The sequence below is a fragment of the Notamacropus eugenii genome, chromosome 2 (assembly GCF_028372415.1).
Source record: "Notamacropus eugenii isolate mMacEug1 chromosome 2, mMacEug1.pri_v2, whole genome shotgun sequence".
NCBI lineage: Eukaryota > Metazoa > Chordata > Mammalia > Diprotodontia > Macropodidae > Notamacropus > Notamacropus eugenii.
The window spans coordinates 44,114,422-44,136,022 of record NC_092873.1 but is presented as its reverse complement, the minus strand read 5'-3'; the positions used below and the strand labels follow the sequence as shown (position 1 = coordinate 44,136,022).

The 21,601-nt window shown below is 41.4% G+C and overlaps 1 protein-coding gene across 2 annotated transcripts in view; it reads right to left on the bottom strand.

The window, feature by feature from the left end:
* Window positions 1–21,601, bottom strand: part of CALN1 (calneuron 1) — a 483,181-nt gene that overhangs the window by 264,484 nt on the left and 197,096 nt on the right. For both annotated transcript variants that reach the window (XM_072640114.1, XM_072640113.1), the window contains one exon: window positions 13,081–13,224. In XM_072640114.1, the coding sequence (XP_072496215.1) occupies window positions 13,081–13,224 (144 nt within the window). The remainder of the gene's footprint in view (window positions 1–13,080; window positions 13,225–21,601) is intronic.

The following is a 21,601-nucleotide window of genomic DNA, read 5'->3' as shown; positions in this document are numbered from 1 at the left end:
CATGAGCAAGACATTTTACTAGCTTCCTAATCTGTAAAATGTGGATAATAAGAGTACCTACCTCACAAGTTTGTCATGGAGCTCAAATGACATGATCCATAGAAAGCACTTTGCCCACCTGAAGGTGCTATGTAACTGGTAGCTATTATTATGAGACAATAATTCCATCGATAAGAAATGCAGAAGGATTGGCATTTCCATTGTTAAATTGAGTATATAGAGGGATGACATCCTGGGTCCGTTTGAGTATAAGAGTCCTAACATTACCACCAACAAAAAGAATAATAGCATTGGGGATTGGGGGAAAGGGTGGACATATCCAAAAGTATAAGGCAAGGTACTTATTTAAACAGGGTGGTACATATGACTATTTCCTATTTTGTACCAAGTTAGTCTCACCCTGACCTATACAACCATTCACATAAGTTCTATGCCTCTCTCAACTGGACACTCAACTGTTCCAATGGATTTATGATCTTATTAACTCAGATGTCCCCCCAGTAATAAAGATCCCAACAATCCACACCTGCCTGACCTCTGCATCTCTTAACTATGTCTTCCTCTAAGTCAAGACTACCGTATGCAAGTCTATTCAACAATCTGAGATATTCCTCAGTTTCTTCCACCTGTACAAGGGTAGCACATCCACCTGAAATCTTTCACAGAGAACATGACCAGCACAACTTTTTCTTTTTTGGCCATCCATTGCTTTGCAATCTTTTTGGTTTCTTATGCTAAGCATTACAGTCTGCTAGCACTCACCAATATCTCCAGTGCCTTCATTTTTCATTCTTCTGAGACTGTCATGTTTCCTGACAGCCCCACGAGCAGCTGGCCCTATGTGCTCCAAAAATACTTGTTGGACTAAATGACCTTCAAGGTCCCTTCTAGTTTGAAATCCAAATTTACGAATGAGAGAGTGAAACTAAAATGAAATTCAAAGCTCAGGACTTAAAGATAAATCAGGAGACAAATTTAATATTCTTAGAAAAAATGAATATTCTGCCCATTCCTCTGGAGTGATGATTTAGGGGATATTCACAGACCTTGATGTCTTTACAGGGAGGCAGAGGAGGTAAAATGGAGAACTCTGGGCAGTCAGTGCTCATGGCATATTCTACTCAGTGGACGGATGGGGAGAAAGGAAAGCTGAGAAAAGGATTGAATTGAGAAATTACAGTGGGGCCAACAAAAGATGTGGGGGGCTTTGGGGAACGTTAATTAATTCCTATCATCTCAAGAGGCTCTGGTCCATGTGCTGGAATCTGAGAGTCTCAGAAATTATAAACATCAGAAACAGAAACACTCCATAGGTTTTGAAGGTGCCGGAGCCATTGTCCACCATGGAATATCATGAGGCACCAGGAAAGATCATAGAAGCTTCCCCTGAGGGACATAGGACTCAGTGATACAATGGTGTATCTAGGGTGGGGCAGAGTCCAATCTTCAGTCAGAGTCTGGAGTCAGGATAAAAACAACATTTCTATTATTGTTGTTGTTACCTGGATCTTGGGTTTCATCAGTGTGAGGAACTTCCACTATGAGAATTCCCTGCACTGAGGCACATCAGCCACTCCTAGTCTTAGAACAGTGGCCTCGAGCAGAGCAGCCAGCAAAATTCCTGAGTGCAGTCAGAACCAGAAGAAAATTTAATTAGAAAAGTTTAACAAACTAAATAGAATACAGTATAAATACATTAATTTGTGGTTTTCTAAGTCAATATGCACCCTGCAGGGATCCATTTCTATTTGATTTTGACATCAGACTGAAACACTGAGAGATTTGATTTCATACATTTTGAGGCTGAAAGGGAGCTTAGATTGCACCTGGTCTAAATCTCTCATTTCACAGATGAGGAAACTTGGAGGAGGAGAGTTAAGATGAAGCAGTAGAGGCAGAAACCCAATTAAACTCTCCCAATTGTTGTATTTTGTTATTAGTCATTTAGTCATGTCTGAATCTTTGTGACCCCATGGAACACAGCAAGACAATATTATCCATGGGGTTTTCTTGGCAAAGATACAAAGACTCAAAGATTCCTTCTCCAGCGGATCAAGGCAAACAGAGATTCACATAGCTAGTTCACATAGTCTGAGGCTGGATTTGAATTCAAGTTCAACTTGGCTCCAAACTCAGTGCTCTATCCACTAAGTTACCTAGTTTCCTCCCAACTCTCCTATTCAAACATCTTTTTAAAAATGACTTAAATCAAATTCTGTAGCAGTATAGTTAACAAAAGGTTGGGGTGACATGCTTTTCTAGCCCAAGACAACTTAGGAGTTCAACAGGAGAGATCTGTGACATTGGGGAGGGGACTGGAGGGTGTTGGAGATGTCTACAATAGCAGTGGCAGTAGCTTTAAAAGCTCTCAAGCCAGAGATAGTCAGGGCATTGAACAACTAGTCAGAAAGAGATTATAGGAGATCCTGAGCTGACACTGGGTACAGGATCAGTGCTGTTTAGCAACTCCATTACCCAAATACTGTTTGATGTCACAGTTCTAGGGCAGAGAGGGACACTAGCACTTGTAGCTGCTGGGGAATAGTTTCCCTTCCTGGGTAAAGACAAGAGAAAAAACTAGGAAAGCAGTGATCGCACCTCTCCCAAAATAATTCCACCTTTGAAGCTCTGAAAACTTACAGACCCCTAGAACTACCTCTGAAAACAGCAGCACATGAAACAGCCTGGAGCTTGGGACAGTGCCCCATACCCTAAGATGAGCAGAGCACAACTTTAACACCAAGTTCAAAGTAGCAGGCTAGAAAAATTAGCAAACAATAACAAAAAAAGAACCTGACCACAAAAAGCCATGAGGTTGATAGGGAAGATCAAGACACGGACTTGGAAGACAACAATGTGGAAAGAGCTACAAGCAAACCCTCAAAAAAAATACAATTTGGAAACAAATGCAAAGAATTCCTGGAAGAGCTAATGAAAGAAATGAGTGGCACAGTAAAAATTGAGGAAAGAAATGGAATTATGCAAGAAAATTATGAAAATAAAACTAACAGCTTGGTAAAAGAGGCTCAAAAACATTGAAGAAAATAACATCTTAAAAAACAGAATTGGCCAAATCAAAAAAAAAAAGTACAAAATCTCACGGAAAGAAATTAATGTCCTTAAAAATTAAATTTGGGATGACTCCAAAAGGCATCAAGAAAATAAAACAATGTCAAAAGAGTGAGAAAAAGTGAAGAAAACATGAAATATATCAGCATAACAGCGACTGACCTAGAAAATAGATTGAGGAGAGAGAATTTAAAAATGATTGTACTATCTGAAAACCATGATATAAAAAAGAGCCTCGTCATCATACTTTAAGAAATTATGAAGGAAAACTTCACCGATACCTTAGATCTAGAGAGTAATATAAAAATTGAAAGACTCTACCAATTACTTCCTGAAAGAGATACTAAAATGAAAATTCCCAGGAATAGCATAGCCAAATTGAAGAGCTCCCTGGTCAACCAGAAAATATTGCAATTAGTCAAACAGAAACCATTCAAATACCATGAAGTCACAGTCAGGATCACACAGGATTTAGCAGCTTCCACATTAAAAGAGTAAAGGGTTTGGAATAATCTGGAAGGCAATGGAGCTAGCATTACAACAAAAAGTAATCTACCCAGCAAAACTGAGTATAATCTTTCAGGGGGAAATGAATATTTAATGAGAGAGAGACAGAGAGAGAGGGAGATAGAGACAGAGACAGAGAGACAGAGACAGAGACAGAGAGAGAGAGAGTTGGGTATAGAACTCTATCTTACCCAACTGAGAAATAGGAGGGGAAAAGGATAGGAGAAGGGGGGAACAGAGTGACAAAAGAGAGGGCAGATTAAGGGAGGCTGTGGAGAGAGAAGGATAAACAAAAGAAAATAGGATGGAGGGAAATACACAATTGGTAATCATAACTGTGAATTTGAATGGTATAAACCCACCCATAAAACAGAAGTAGACATTGCATTGGGGCAGCTAGGTGGCACAGTAAATAGAGTGCCGGTCCTAGAGTCAGGAAGACCTGAGTTCAAATCTAGCCTCAGACACTTATTAGCTATGTGACCCTCGGTAAGTCACTTAACACTGATTGCACCCCCCAAAAAAAGTGTCAAGGTGTCCTGAGACCAACAAATTTGAGAGCTGCTGATCTAGTCCAATGCCCCCTAGCACACAGTAAGCATTTAACAAATAATTGTTGATTGTTCAGCTGTTTCAATACAGCAAGGGAAACTAATGTCTACAAGCAGGAACTGAATAAGACAGGATAACAACCCAAGTTTTCTGACTCCAAATCTACCATGTGAAAAAAAAAAAGAAATGAAGGCAAGTATACCTTCTTCTCCCTCAAAATAAAGGCCAGAGGGAGAGAAAGCCTAAATGTAATCTAAATGGAGAAGAAATTGGGGCTGAAGGAATCAAAAGGAGCTGTGGAATTTGGCCAAATACCAAAAGGAGAGACCTTGTAAAAAAAAAATGACAAGGACAAAAATGATGAAATTCCTGCCTAGAATTTGTGATAAAGAAGAAGGAATCTGAATATAATTGGAGAGAGACTCTAGATATAGCAAAAGCTGATTTCAAAAGGTTCCAAAGAAGGAGAGATAGGATTCCATGTAAAATTCCTCAGGGAAAATCAGGCCAGAAGGGATGGGAGATGTTCAAGGATGGAAGACACAGAGGGAAATAGTTCAGGGGGGAGGGAGACATCTGAGGTATCTGAAAAGACCAACGTGAATGCAAAATGAATTAAATAATTGGGCAACTTATATTTTTTAAAGATATTTACAGAAGATGGAAGCAAAGGGAAAATAAAATGATGGGACAGTCTATTAAAAAAATATCAGGAGTCTGGAGAATAAGCTAAAGTTATTGAGGAAAGCTAAGGACTGAAGGCAAGAGGAAGGAGTATTCATTTGGTGGGAAAAGGAAAACGGCTGAATGCTTGGGATGGATGGAATAGTGATAACTGACAACATAGAGAACCTGGAACTATTTGGATTTCATATTGCTTCTTCTCTCTGACAAGGAGGATGACTTTTGCATGGAAACGATTGGATAAAAAGAGCTAACAGAGTGCTTGATACTCAAGATAAGGAAGGACATAAGAGAGCACTAAAATGCCTTCACTGAATTCAGGTCCCCTGAGCCTTGGGTACTGAAAGAACTGGCATTTGGGATTGTTTAAGAAAACTGAAAAAAAATGCTGAAAAATAGGAGAGGTATTAGGGGATTAGTGAAAAGAAAATATTGACCCAAATTTCAAAAAAGGGAAGGGCAGTGAGCTTGACTTTGGCTCCCAGAAAAATTCTAGAATGGGTTATTAAAGAAGTCAGTAATAACCAGCACTGATTTAGCATTGTACAGTTTGTAAAGGATTTTGCATATACTATCTCATTTGATCTGGACAAAAATCTTGTGAAGTAAGTGCTATTTTTATCCCCATACCACAGATGAGGAAACTGAGAGAGTGACTTGCCTAGGGTCACATGACTAATAAGTTTCAGGGCAGAATTTTAACTCAGGTTTTCCTGGTTTCAAGTTGATCATTCTATCTATGGGGTCATCTAACTGCCCTGATTAATGAACATCTAGGGGGAAGAAAAGAAATTGCAAAGAACCAGCATAGCCTTATGGTTATGTCTGCCTAACCTAATTTCTATTTTTTCCCTCTAAACTAGTTGATTAGGAGAATTAGAAAGTTTATTAGATTTTTAGTGAAGTAGTTGATAAAGTATCTGATATTTTATTATAGCACATAGAAAGTATTTAATAAATTCTTATTGACTGGAAAACAAAAAGATGTAGACTAGAAAATAATATAATTAGATTAGGAACTGATTAGATGGTCACATGACAAATAAGTGTTTATTACTCAATGAGTAGTCATTAATAGTTCATTCAATAAGACAGAAGGACTCCAGGGGAGCACCTGAGGGATCTACGCTTGGTCCTGTGCCAACATTTTGATTAGTGACTTAGGTAAGGGCATAGATGGCATGTTCATCAAATTCACAGATGATAGCTACCATACTGGACAACTGAAGCAGGATTCAGAAAGATTTTGACAGATTACAGCATTGAGGTCTATCTAATAAGATGGCAGTTAACTCTCCCAAAAATGAAATTAAATGCTGTGTAATTATAATGACCATTAGCCCTCAAGAAGTGTTGAGAAAATGCAACTCCCTCACTTCTTTGCAGAAGTGGAGAACCATGGCTATAGAATATACTCGTACTATCAAACTGTTGACTTATTGATTGGTTTTGCCAAATACTCTTTTCTTTCTTTTTTTAAAAAAATTATTTGTACAAGGATGTTTCCTGGGTAGAAGAGTAGAGAGGGATATATCAGAAATTAAGGTGATATCAATACAGAAAATTCATTTCTTTAAAGGCAAAGGAAACATAATTAAATAGAATGTAAAATCTTATGCTTGGGTTCAAAAACTCAGCTTACAAAAACAGATTGGCCGTGGCAGCATGGTTAGGCAGCAGATTTCCTGAAACAGATCTGGGGTCTTCAGTGAATGCCAAGCTGATGATGGCAGCCAAAAAAGCTCACATGACCTTAGGTTGTCTTAAGAGAGGCAAACTTCTCTGCAACAAAGAGATGGTAGTCCCTCCATAATCTGCCCTAGTCAGACCGCAGTTATAGTGAAATGTTCAGAAAATCTTATGTTCAATTCTGAGGATCACAATTTGAGATGAAAGTTGATAATCTGGAAAGGGTCCAAAGTATAACCAGCGTGACAAAGGACCTTGACCCTGTCTCGAGGCACAGCTAAAGGAAATGGGGATGTCTAGCCTAAAGAAGAGAAAAGTCAGGGAAAATGAGAGCTGTCTTCAAGTATTTGAAGGACTGTCAGGTTGGAGAGGGATTATGTTTGTTTGATTTGGCCCCTGAGGACAAAATCAGGCCCAGTGTGTAGAAGTTGCAAAGAAGCCAGCTTGGGAGGATGTCAGGAAAAACTTCCTCACAATCGGTGCTAATTCAAAAGGAAATGGGCTCCCTCAGGAGGCAGTAGCTTCCCTCTCCATGGAGGTCTTCAGGCAAGAACTGGATGACCACTTTTTAGCTATGTTATAGTGGCAGTTCCTTCCAGATAAAGGCTGAACTAGGTGGTCAATGGGTTCTATTCCAACAGAAAATTCTGAGATTCTGAAAACAATCAGCTACGACACCTTGAACTGGGCACCAGTCCTACCTAGTCATTTGTAGTACTCTTCCAGTGCTTAACACATAGTCAAAGACACAGCTATAGCTAGTATCATTTTCAGCTATTTAAAATAAGTTGGCTTAGAGTCCAAAAGTCAACTCTGCCACAGTCTTCTAACCCAATCATCTCCTTAGCAAATGGGGTACTTATTAGAAACTAACCCTAGTTGACTCTCGTGGGATTTGTGTCCATAAAAGCCAAACTAGCCCTTAAAGCCAGTTGAGGAGGCTACCATTGCTGGTGCAGCCAGCAACACATATAGACTCCCAAGGTATTCCCTAATGAAATCCTTATGCGGCTCAGCCTCAGACTAATTTCAGCCCTGTCTACTGCCAACAGTATGACTTCACCATCGGGCATGAGCCGGCACAGGTCCCCAGAGGGGGAAACGTGTGTGGTTAATCCTTCCAGTGAGACAGCTCCACTCCCTCCTAACCATGCCCAGATGCTCTGGTTAAGTTGATCCTGCTCGCACACTCCCTCAGGTTACATAGAAGGCTCTTGTTGGGCACATGTAATAATCACTATCCCCACTTAGACCCACCTGGAAAAGCGTTGCCCCGAACATTCCTCTCCACGGTCCTGTGACCACAGAGCTCCCTGTTGCTGGATGTCAATGGGGAACCTTAATTTGAAAGGACTGCCTCTCTGAGGACTATCTGCACATTTCCCCAAGAGCGGAGGAAAAGATGAAATTAGGACCCAGGTCTTTTATAGGCTGACTGAAAACACCCCATAATGTTAGGGGAGATCTGGAGGACTCCTGCATGAGGTTAACAAGACAGCTAATCAAACCTCAAGTTATTTCCTAGAATCTGAATCCCCAAGGGAGAAAAAAGATTACCAATTAATTTTGGTACTAACTCATTTTCAGACACTGTCTTTATAAAATGTTTTCTTGACCTTTTATCTACATTATTCTCATTTTCAAATAACCTTCCCCAATGGAGCCCTCCTTTACAGCAAAGAAATACAGCTCAGCAAAAGAAAATGACTCATGGTCCAGTTCTGATATGCCTCGGTCTGTAGCTGGGGCCAATGCCTCTCCACTGAGAGGGAGAGACACTTCATCAACAATTCTCTGGAGTCAAGATTGACCTTGGCATTCATCACAGAGCTCTGATGTGTATTACTGCTGTTTCCTTTGCCATCACTGGAAATGTACGATATTCACTTGGTTTTGTTCATGTTACTTCCTCCATATCAATTCACAAGTCTTACCAAGTCTCTCTGACTTCCTCACATTTCTTAGGATGCGATAATGAGAAATGATTATTAAATAACAAATTATCGGGGAGATCCCAAAAATTTACCCCACCTAGACTAGCTTATGTAGTAGAGTTATTGCCTCAATCAACTAGAAAAACCACTTAGACAGACAGATTTGAAAGGGCAGGGGGAGAGGGGGGGCGGTTAATTCCTTTGTCTAGATTACTTAAGGCTGGGAGTGATCCAAGTCACAAGTCACCCAGCCCCTCATTAGAACAGGTCCATCTCTCATTACTTGTTAATCAATCTGAGTCAATGGCCACCCTCAGGAATATCCATTCTTCTAAGGGCATGTAAACATTGCATAGGTTCCATGAGGGATCTTTGGCACTCAAGAAAGCCACCGACCCTTTTATTAATTATTGCTGGCATGATTAATAAAATGATAATTATCCAAAAATTATCTCTCAAACTTTTTATACATCACACATATATCTCAATTTGTTTAGCCATCTGCCAGGTGATGAGCACCCACTTTGTTTTCAATGTTTTACTTCTACAAAATTAATCATTATGAATATTTCCCAGGTATTCATGGGAATTTTCCTCTCGTCTCTGGTCTGCTGGGAGTAGATTTCAGCTTATCTTAAAAATTCAGCCTAGCCTCAGTTTGCACAGATTCACTTAGGCCCCTGACAAACCAAATTAAGTGATCATTTAATTTATCCTAATAGATGATCTGCATATGTTTATGTTACAGATTCTTTGTAGGAACCAAAATAAAATGTCAAGGAAACCACACTTCAAAGGAAAGGCAAATGCTTTTTAATAAACGTCTTACTCATGGATAGCAAATGTTTACTGGGAAGTTAGCGAAAGGAACAACAAAATATTTTTTGTATGTTTTTAAGAGATTTTCTACTCTCCACTAAATTGTACAGTGACAGAATATCAAAACTAGGAGGAGTCTTTGAATTCATGTAGTTCAACCCCTTCGTGTTCCAGAGGAGGTGAACAAGGCACGGAGGAGGTCTCATTGCCACTCCCCAACTCAAGAAGTTCTAATAGCTCCCTTCGGCCTTGAGGATAAAATACCAGCTTTTCTGTTTGGCTTTTAGAATCCTTCACAATGTCTTCAGCCTGCCCTCCCTTCACATTCGTCTTCCTTACTTTAGATTCCATTCTGTCCACCCTACAGGGCACTGCCTTTCCCATCTCACAGCCTTTGTACAGGCTGATGCCCCAGGCCCAGAACGCTCTCCTCCATACCTCTGGCTCTGAAAATCCCTACCTTCCTTCAGGTTCAAGGGCCCCTCAGCTCAAGGACCATTTACTAATCAAGGTCTATCTTTATCACCACAGATGCTACTGTTCACCCCCCTCCTCTCCTCTCCTCTCCTCTCCTCTCTTGTCCTCTCCTCTTCTCTCTCTTTCTCGCTCTCTCTCTCTCTCTCTTCATACATGCACATATATATATGTATACATATACATATATATACCCTGTGTGTATATATATGCATGCATACCATATATGTGTACTATATATAAATTATATATACACACACTATGTACACTTTCTATATATATGTAATATGAATAAAAATATCTATGTAATCTGTGTATATATTCACATATACTATATATGTGTGATACATACGTTCTCTCGCTACATATATATATACATATATATATACTTACATACACACTCTCTCTCTATATATATACATACACATATATATTCACTCTCCACACAAATGCACACAAACACACTATATATGTACATACACATGCTATTTTTTCTCTACACACACACACACACACAAACATGACATCTTATATTTCCTCATCTTTGTTCATGTTGTTTCCCTTTAATATGACACAAAGTCCTTGAGGGCAGAGACTGTGCTGTTCCTCTTTTCATACCCCTGGTGCCTAGCCCAGAGTCTGATGCCTAACAGGTGTGCATTAAGTGAAATTAACAGCAATGTTGGCACCATCTCTGGAAGTCTAGCTGGTGTGGAGTGTCCATGGTTGTGTATTCAATTGATCTAACAGCATTTATTAAGTACCGGCTGAATGTCAGCACTGTGCTAAGTTCTGGGAATACAAAGGCCAAAAGCCAGTCCTTAGCCTGGGAAGATCCATCCTGTGCCACTGAAACTCTCAGCCCCAGTCTGCAGCTACCCCTCAACCTTCCCTGTCCCTGGCCCATCTCTTGGCAAAGCAGGAGTCCCAAGACATCACTGAGGTTTCTCATTAGGTGGGATGGTTATTTGTCCTTCATTGTCAAAGAGGACCATGATATCAAGAAGATGATGCCATGACATATAACTGAACCAGATTGAAGTGAGGCAGAGCTCTGCGAGGTCACCAGCCTCACTTTCTCCTCCAGAGTCATCTGGGTCCAGTTGCCAGATAGAGATCAGGATGATTGGAGTTGCTTGTCTCCATCCTCCCCTTCAGGTGGGATTATCAGTGGATGATGGATTTCAGAGTCAGAAGTCATAGAGGCACCATCTACAATATCCCCAATGATGGCCACCCAACCTCCCCTTGAAGACCTCCAAAGATGGGGAGCTAACCAATCACAGGACCATCCTACTTTCAAACAGTTCTAATTTTTAGAAAGTCTTGTTTCTTTGTTTTTATTCATTATGTGGGGCCAAACTATCTTTCTTCACCACTTCCTCCCATTATTCCTGGTTTCATTCCTTGGGACCAAACACAACAGATCTCATCTTTTCTCCTTCACATATTTAAATACAATAATCCTCTCCTTTTCCCTTAGTTTTTTTTATAGACATTTTCCAGCTGGTCTCCCTTCTTCACATCTCTCCTCACTCAAATCCACCCTTCAAATAGCTAACAAAGTGAGTTGCCTAACCATGGTAGGTCTAACCATGGGATTACAACTTAGTTAGTTCCCACTCCCTCCAAGATCAAACATAAAATCCTCTGTTAGGCATTGAAAGCTCTTTACAACCTGGCCCATTCTTACCTTTCCAGTCTTCTTACATTTTCCTTCCCTTAATGTCTACGATGCAGCATTAGTTGGAGACTACTTCCTATTCTCACACACAATCTCCCAACTCTAAGCATCCTCAGCAGTAGTCGACCATGCCTGGAATTCTCTCTCCTCACTAGCTTCCTTCAGAACTTCATGGGGGCCTTGCTCCATCCTCCTATATCTAGACTCTCTTCTCTGAGATGACCTCTTCCTTACACTGCATTAATGATCTTACATGTATATAGTTACTTGCATGTCATCTCCCCCATTAGAAAATGAGTTCTTCAAAAAGAGGAACTGGTTTTTTGTCTTTTTTTGTATCCCCAGGGCCTAGCACAGTGCCCAGCACATAAATACTTGTTGACTAAGTACATACAACGTACCCATCTCCAATCAATCCTCACTTGACATGGGTTCCAACCCCCCTCATCCTCCTGGTCACCTCCTCTGAATATACTGTCCAGTCTGACAAAAACATCCCTTTTCAAACAGTGGCTCCTCCACTACTCTCTAGATGTGGTCCGACCATGATAAAATACTGCAAGACTAATTTTTTTTTTACTTTTTGGATGCTGTGTTTCTATTAATGAATAAATGCTTATTAAATGGAATGGAATGGAAGTGTATGAATTGCCCCATCTTCCCCAAAAAAAGCATTTTTGTCAGCTTTGTCAGTCTGTTGACTGTCACAGGAAGGTAAAATTACAAACGAGATACTGTGATGGGTCAGATTATCATCCAAAGCCAAAAGGAATGGCACTGTCAACAATGGTGGGCTTGCCACATTGGGAGAAGGCTTTTCATCCCACCCCCACTTCAGCTCCACTTCATAACATCGCAATGCCTCAACTACTGGTCCTCCAAGAAATGTTAATGTCACAGAAATGTGTGTTTGTCCATCGTTACTGAAGAAAACCATGCCATCAGAGAAATGATGACATGACTTGCACTTGACTTTGTTTTGAGTGAGGGAGGGCTGTGTCACAGAAATAATGCACTGCAGAATCTACAGCTGAAAGTCACTTTGGATGCAAGTCACAGGACAAAGAACTACTCTCCCATTTAACAGATGAGAAAAACAAGGTCAGCCAAGACAAACTGATTTACCCAAGGTCATGTGACTGGTTACTGGTAGACATAGGTATAGAACCCAGGTCTCCTGACTCCAGTCTTATAATCTTTCATTAAACCTCAACAGAGATATGTTGGAGCTAGCTGGAACTCAGGAGAGCTAATTGGTAGAAATCAGCAAATGTATAAACCAGGGCTTGATTTTGTTTTGTTAATTATCTAATCTAGACTTGGGAAAATGATAAAGAAAATGTGAATAAAGTTGGTTAAACTTATAAGTGTGCTTTGGGTGCTTTTTTCCAGAAAGCTGCTTGTTAAACATTTCTTAGCACATCTCTGTCTCACTGCCTCTCCTATCTCATCATCCTCTTTTTTTTTTTTCACTATTCCCCAGCAGTTGGGAAGAAGGACGACATGATGAGTGAATAAAATAAGGAGCTTTGTTGCTGGACCTGTGGAAGTAGACTGCTGAGCCTGAGCAAGCCAGATGTGTAAGGAAACTTTGCAGCTGGCCTGGGATCTTGCCTAGGCCAAGGATTCCAGCTGTTTGCGGGAGGTCCCCATGAGATCAGGCCTTACCATCCATGTCCAGGCGTTGCATAATGATGGCCAGCTCCACCTCACTAGGCATGTAGCCCAGGGAACGCATGGCCATGCCCAGCTCCTGCTTGGAGATGAAGCCATTTCCATCCCGGTCCAGAACCCGAAAGGCCTCACGGATTTCTGTAAAGGGGAAATGAAAAGAGGGTCAAATGATTTTCAGGAATAGCGTGTAAGGACTCCTGGTCTGCTCTGACTTCTTTTCTAATACAATCAAGGCACCTCTCAGAATGAGCAAGGCAGAGAGGAAAGAGCATTGGACAGCTGGCTTCAGGTCCCCTGCCCCACCCTTTATTTGCTACAGGACACTGAATGGACTTTGATTGGCCACTGTTGTTGTTTCATCTGTGGAGATGAGGAGTTTGACTAGATTGCATAAGGAATTCCTTTGAGTTCTAACATCATAGGTTCTATATTCTGAGGTTCCTCCTAGTCCTAAGACTCTTTGTCCCTCCCAGCTCTGACATCCCAAGGTCCCTTTTAGCCTTGGAGGTCCTCAAGGATGCCCAGCATTTTGCCTTTCTGTATCCCTAGTGCTCGGTGCCTGGCACATGGTAATCACATCATAAATTCCAGCTGGCTGACTGACTCTCTGCTCTGACATTCCAGAGGCATACAAGCTCTTTGTCACAGGGACTATTGTGTTTTCATACTGTATTCCCAAATGCAGGTATTTAGTAAATGTTTGTTGAGCTGACAGAAAAGAGGGCCAACAAGACAAAGGCTTTTAATTGGCTTGCCATCAGACTGTGTCCGTTAACATCCTTCATGACTGCATAGATATGCTCTAAACCAAGAGAAAACTGGCTCGAGGTCAGACCTAAGGAAGACCTCTGAGTCAATGAGGATTTGAAAGTGCAGCTGTGAGTACCCACTAAGACAACGGCATATAAATGGGGAAAGTAATGGGCTGATGTATTATGTATTAAGCTTTTCTGTAAAAACAAAATCACTATGAGAATCAAGCTGGACAGCACACATCTGTCTGAGTTAGGGCTCTCTGAAATTCCATTTTCTACCCCTCTCCCCATCCAGCCCTTGGAGACTTTGATCACAGGAGGGCCTCAGAGAGTAAACTAATCAGAGATTCTCTAACTCCAGGCCCTTGAATGTCTGCACCAAGGATAATCAATCAATTAGCAAATACCTATTAAGTGCCTACCCTCAGTCTGGAAAATACAAAAACAAAACAGTTCCTGCCCTCAAGGAGCTTATATTCTCTTAAATTCTTGCTCTAATTATTTATCAGGCAACCCTGTCCCAGAGAAATTCTGGGATGGCACAAAGGAACCAGAGTTTAAAAAAACAACTATTAAGTGATGGGTAAAAGCCCCATGCCAGGAATGTTCTCCCTCTCCCCCTCTGCCTGCGAGAATCCTCAGATCTCTTCAAGGCTCAACATCTACCAGAAGCCTTCCCTGATCGCCCCAGTTATACATATCCATCCCTGTATATATTTCCCATATATCCTGCATTTATTATCTGTAGATATATTATCCGTTCCAGTAGAAGCTAAGTTTCTAGCGAGCAAGGGCCACAGCACTTTTATATGAGGATCCCAGAACCTAGCTCAGTAAATTCTCAGAGGATTGATTAATTGTTTAAACAGGGACATAATTTGCATTATAGAAGGAGAGACCTTGAGGTTATAAAAGATCTTTCCAGAACTTGGTTGAGAAAAGTATGTAACTGCCTGCAGCCCTTGTTTCTGTAGAACCAATGAGGGGAAGTGAGGTTTCTTAAGAGAAATAGTAAAAGGTCTCCTCGGTCTCTGTCTTACTGTGTGAGCTTAGCCCTCTAGAACAGGGGTTATTAACCTGGTATCTAAGGACCCCCAAGAGGTCTATGGATAGACATCTAAGAGACCACGAACTTGGACAGGAAAAAAATGCATCTTTCTTTCAATATAATTTGTTTCATTTATAATCCTATTTATTTTATTTTGTGAATTCAAAAATAGGATTTTGAGAAGCCATCCATAGGTATCACCAGTTTGCCAGAGGGGTTCAGGATAAACAACAAGGTGAAGAAATCCGGTTTTATGGGATATGGCAGAATGAGAGGCAATGGCTAGGCCATGGGTTCAAGGTCTAACAGAGTCTGAGGTTGCCAAAACTAGTCTTGCCACAATCCCATCAGGCCTCAAGCACTGTCCTAGCCTTAGGATAAAGACTAAGCCTTTCAAAACTGACCTCTTAAAGGAAAAGAGAATGGACCTGCACCTGAAAATACCTGATCCTAGAGAAGTTATGATGAAAGGCTTTGGAACAGTGTAGGAGCCCCAGCCTCCCACTACAGCCCTGGTTCCATCCCCCTAATTTACAGTTGTGTTACAGCTATAAACAGTCTCGGATCAATAAGAGCGCCATAAAAAGGAGAAAGACTTTTATTCATTCAAAGGCTTCTTCAATAACTTTCTCCAGCCTGGCTGAACACTTGACTCTGACATTAATAAGTCCTGTTCGAGCTGACAGATGGCCCGCCACCACCACTATCACCCCCTCACTCCCATCTCATTTCTGCTGCTCCAGCAAGCTCAGAGACCCCACCCTCTAGAGACCCCATACCTTACATCAGGTGGGCAGCCTGGCTGAACCCTTTAGGACATCACTTATGTTTTCTCCACCAAAGGAACAAGTCCCAGGGACCATCCCACCCCACCAGCTCCAGTAGAAAATCCCATGACCCAAAAGAGTCTAAGTTCATGGTCAAGAGTTATATTTTCCTAGACAAAACTAAACACCAGACTTGGTCCTTGGTCAAGGAGGCAGCATGGCCTAGGGGAAAAAATAAACAAACCGAATAAACTAATGACCATTCACTATTTGCTTACTATAGCCAAAGCACTGGGGAACCAAATGTGAGACAATCCTTGCCCTCATGGAGCTCAGAGTCTAATGGGGGAAATGAGTCATCTGGAAGAGTGGTGGCCAAGGAGATGTGTTTTAGTTTGGAAAGTCATGGGGAGAATGACTAATATAGACTGGCATGGACTTTCCAGCACCATTGGCAGTACTGATTGATGATGTTTCCAAAGCTGAGAAGGGGTGGGCTTGTTTTTCTCTCTCTATGACATTATATTTTCCCTTCACCTTTCACAAACAATCCCCCATGCCAGGAATGCTTTTCCTGTTTATGTCCAACTCTTGGAATTCTTAGGTCCACCTAATATCTAGCTCAAGTGATACATCCAACATGAGATTACCACCCTCTTGGCTATCAACACTGCCCCCCTCAGCAAACACACACCCTGGCTAATAACTACTTTGGATTCACTTTGCATACATTTTGTATTTATCTATGTATATTCTGTTTCCCCCATAGAATGTAAGTTCCCCCGGGGATCGAAACTGTTTTGTTTTTTGACTTTGTAACATAAATTTTGTAAAATACAAAATGGCACCCAGACTTATACTTCTCCAGTGACAATGGTGGAGTAGCAGACAAAGGAAGTGAAAAGGCTAAGAATCACAGATTTCAGACCATCTATAAATACTGATCTAACTCTTGGTGTTCTGAAAGTCAGATCTTTGTCCACTGACCAAGGAGTGGATAATCTACTGAAGAACTAGATCCACATCTCTTCTAGATCTGAATAAATGGATGGCTTGACCATTATACTGGTACCCAAGGAATTTTAACAGCCTACTACATAGATTCTCTGTGTAGGATTTAACAACAGAAGGAAGAATACCCATTGGTAAAGGATCATATATTTAGAACTGGGAGGGATCTTAGAGGTTACCTAGTCCTAACCCTTCATTTTACAGATGAGGAAACTGAGGTCTAAGGCGACTTTCCCATGAACACTCAGGTAGTAAGTGCCAGAGGAAGGACTGGAACCCACGATCTCGGGTTCTCCAAACTTAGTACTCTTTCCATCTCATTTCAGATCCATTGAAGAACCCAAGTGTGAAATATGAATATATCTAAAGTACCTAAGACAGGTATAAACAAACAATTTGTTCCTTTATTTACATCAAGCATGTGCTTTCCTGGTTCCTTCCTTTTTTCACAGAAAGGGCAGAGGTAGGCTTGAGAATCAGATAATTATCAGTAACCCAGTACTGCAAAAGATTTTCAGTACACATGACCTATACTCCTCTACCCCACCAGAGAGATGTTCATGCATTTAACCCTGCCATCACCAACAAGTGTTCCACTTCCATATTCACAGATTCTGAAATTCTATTCCCTGATCATTTTTTTATCATTCCATCTTTCCCTCTGCCTTATGACTCCTAGTTCCCCTGCTCGATGTCTCCCCACAGTCCAATTCATCCTTTGCACAGTTACCAAAGTGATTTTCCTGAAGTGCATGTCTCCCCACATCACTCCCCCTCTCATTAAACTCCGGGGATGCTATGCCTCTTCTAGGATGAGATACTCCTCTGTTTGGCATTCAGAGTTCTTCAAAATATGTGACCAATTCACTTTCCATTCTTATTACAATTAGACCCCTTCACGTGCTGTGCAATCCAGTCAATAACCTTGATCTCCTTACTGTTCCTCATACAGGGCACCCTATTTCCTATCTTGTTTCTGTGCTGATCGTCCGCAGTAACTGGAATGCACTCCTCCTCCCTCCCATTGCAGAGAACCAATCCCTAATGAAGGCGCATCTCAGTTGCTACTTTCTCTAGGAAGCCTTTTCTAATCTCCCCCCACCTCCTCCACAAAATCATCTTTTCTCTATTTTGTCTCTTTTTCTACATGCCTCTGTCTCCATGTGTTTACTGCTTCCTCCACAGAATGTGAGTCAGCTGGGTGGTTCAGTGGGTAGAGTGCCAGGTCTGGAAACAGGCAAACTTGAGTTTAAATCCTGCCTCAGACATTTACTAGCTGTGTGGCCCTGGGCAAGTCACTTAACCTCTGACTGCCTTGATCCATTCCAGAAGGAAATGGCACAACACTCCAGGATCTTTGCCAAGAAAACCCCATGAACAGTATAGTCCATGGGGTCATGAAGAGTCTGACAGGGCTGAACAACCACAGAATAAAAGCTCCCTGAGGGCACGGATTGGTCCCTTCTTGTCTTAGAATTCCCAGTGCTTCACACAGTGCCTGGAACACAGTAGGTATTTAATAGTAATCTTGTTCATTGATAGCTTTATCAATTAAGTCATTTTCATTTTCCTGTAATCCCCCCTCGCTTTCCTATGGCTTCGAGTCCTTCTTCATAACAGATTGGAGGGGAAGTCATTTCAAGCAAAACCAACCACATCTAACAATATTTCCCGTATTCCATATCCACGTTCCCCTAGTTCCCCAAAGAGAGAAAAAAAGGTATATATTCTCAATTCTTCTCCAAGGTAAGCCTCATCATTAACATTATATAGTTCAAGTGAATATTCATTGATGATGGTTATGAAGACCACTGAGGGATGAAGCAGGGTGACAGAGTGGAGACAACATTGGCCTCTCTCTGCCTCTATCTTGCTATGTGACCTTGGGAAAGTCACTCTAAGTCAAGTCACCAAGCATTAATTGAGCGCCTGCTATGTACTAGGCATTGTGTTAAGCCCTGGGTCCTCCTCTCTCTGGGTCTCTCTGCCCTCTGTAAAAGGAGGGGATTGGACAAGGTGAGCTCTCATATCCCTTCTGACTTCTGAATCTATGATCTTAAGATCCTACATGTAACCATCTAAGGGTTGACATTGTACTTTGGGGACTATGGCCCAATGAAAGGACATATATCTGGACCCCAGAACTTGACTGAGATTTGAGTTTCTTTTCTCCTATATTTCTGCCTCCTTTACAGAGAAAACTTCTCATGCTTGGGGGAAAGCAGACAGTGCTCACTAAATCTATTTCCCTTTCAAATAGGAGTGGGGGTAGGGGGACTGTATGGGTACAAAAAAGAACCTTAAATCCATTAAAGAGGCCTCTTGGAGATTTAATCCTGCCTGGGGAAGGAAAGCAGAGGAAAATGCAAGACTTGTTACAGAGAAGTGGGGCCTTCAGTCTGGGAACAACACATGACGTCTGCCTGGTTTACTTCCTTATAGTAGTACAGTGTGTAAGAAATATGCCCATAAAACCAGGCAGGGAAGTCAGAGCAGACAGGGCTCAACCGCCTCTGGCGATAACTTGCCTACCCTAAGTGCAGACGTGGTCACCAGACAAGGTTTCCCCAGGCTCTGAGAGTCAGGCCTGCAGAACATTTGCAGGAACAGTGCAGCAAGGTTGTTGGCTTTCTCTCTTGGGGATTTATTTACTTCTTCCCTTCCTCAGGCTAAAAGGCTTCTCATTTATCAGATTTATTTTAGCCCTTTGGATTGGGTGGGGTTTTTCATTTATTTTTTTTAATTCTTCAATAACACTGGATATAGGCCTCACCAAGATTCCCTGGGGCAAAGGAATCCAGCTGGGTCCTCTCACTGCAGACAAGCTAGAGAAAGATATAGGAGATAGATAGATAGATAGATAGATAGATAGATAGATAGATAGATAGATAGATAGATAGATAGATAGATAGGAGATAGATGATCTGGGAGGCACAATAGATTGGAAGTCCAAAAGACTGAAGTTCAAATCCTCCCCCAGAGTCTTATTAGCTGTGTGACTCTGGGGAGGCAAGTCCTCTTAGGAGGTTTTATTTTCTTCATCTTTAAAATAAGCAGATTTGGACTGAGGCCCCTGAGGCTCCTGCCAGCTCTGGAGCCTATGAACCCCTCTGGTATATAAGCTAGTTTTGTACTCTCTTGAGGGCTGGGGCTTTGGAATGAAGCCCATCTCTAACACTTACTATATGTACGACCTTGGGCAAGTCACTTAACTAGTCTAGACCTTAGTTTACTCGTCTGAAACAAAAAAAAGGATTAGACTAGCTGGGTTCTGAGTTCCCTTTTTCTTTCCCTCTAGGTCTGAGATTCTATGATCCTCTTCACAGTCAGAATAAACAGTGAAGCAGGTGAGAGAAGAGGAAAGTAAAGGCCAGTGATGGCTGAGGATTCAACATGCTAAGAATTCAATCCCTGGAATCACCAGCAGCACCAAACTAATGTGTGTGTTACAGCTGAACTTCACGTAACAGTTAATGTCAACATTATTTGGGCAACGTAGAGGCCTGGGAGAAGCAACCAGAACTTATCACTAAATTAGCACCATTAAAAGCCGGCAATCATTAGCACCTCCAGTGAGTGGCTGACACCTTCCTAGACCTAAGAGCAAACCTCCTCCTTATTCTTCATTAGATTTTTATGTCACCAGAGCTGGAGCCTTAGCTGCATTCTGATAACTCTATTAGTGAAAAGGGATGCATTCCAAAGATCTACTTCAACATCTGAGGCTTCATAACCTGAGACAGAAGTGGAAAGAGCACTGTTAACAAGACAGAGGTCCTGGGTTCAAATCTTACATCTGATTCTTACTATCTGTGTGACATCATTTAAATTAATTTTCCTGAGCCTTACTTCCTCATCTGTAAAATCAGAAGGTTGAATTTGATGGCATCTGAGGTCTGTTTTATGTCTAGATCTGTTACCTAATGGAATAGAATAGGAGGCCCAGGGATTTTTGAAAGGCTGAGTGGCAGAGACCTGGACCTAGAATCAGGATGCCTGGGATTTTGTCACCTACCTCAGTATTGTTATGAGTGGCCCTGACTGATGAACCTCCAGGAAAGATAGGCATGGGATGACTGTGCCCCTCTAGGTGTCTGGTTTTGGTTTGTGGTTGGGTTCCATGATGCTCTGGAGGGGATACAAAGAGTTCATCTGGGAGAGGACTTAATGGGTGATCTAACGCTGATGGGTGTTGACCTAATAAGACTGAGCTCCATCTCCCATTACTGTCCAATGGTAGACAAGCCGTCATGATAGCCCTGGTTCAGGTTATTACAGAGTGTGCAACAATTCTATCACCTAGCAGATTTTATTGTATTTTATTCTCTTGAGGAGAAAGTCTTTTGTCTTTCCATATTTAATACTCAGTGCAAAGCCTGGCATACCTTAGGTGATTAATAAATGCTTGTTGACTGACTGAGTGTAAACTCTTTGGGGACTGTTTCACTGTTTTGTTTACATCTCTACTACCTAATATAATACCTGATGCAGAAGGGGCTTCATAAATGCTTGCGGACTGACTAATGGATAGAAGGAAAGTTCTGTCAGGGTGGGAAATGTTTCGCTTTTGTCTTTGTAGGGTAGACATGAGTCCAGTGCTTGACCCCGAGCAGTTGCTTAAGAAATGCTTGTTAGTGAATTTTTTATTGTTTTTCAGTCATTTCAGTTGTGTCTGACTCTCCATGACCCCATTTTGAGTTTTCTTGGCAAAGATACTGGAGTGATTTGCCCTTTCCTTCTCCAGCTCATTTGACAGATAAGGAAACTGAGGCAAACAGAGCTTAGTAACTTGCCCAGGGTCTCACAGTTAATTGATTGGTTTTAGGGAAGGGAATAAAAGAGAATAAGCTTTTATTAAGCATCTACTATGTGCCAGTCAATGTACTAAGTGTTTTACAAATATTATCTCATTTTAGGGCATCCAAAAGGCACTA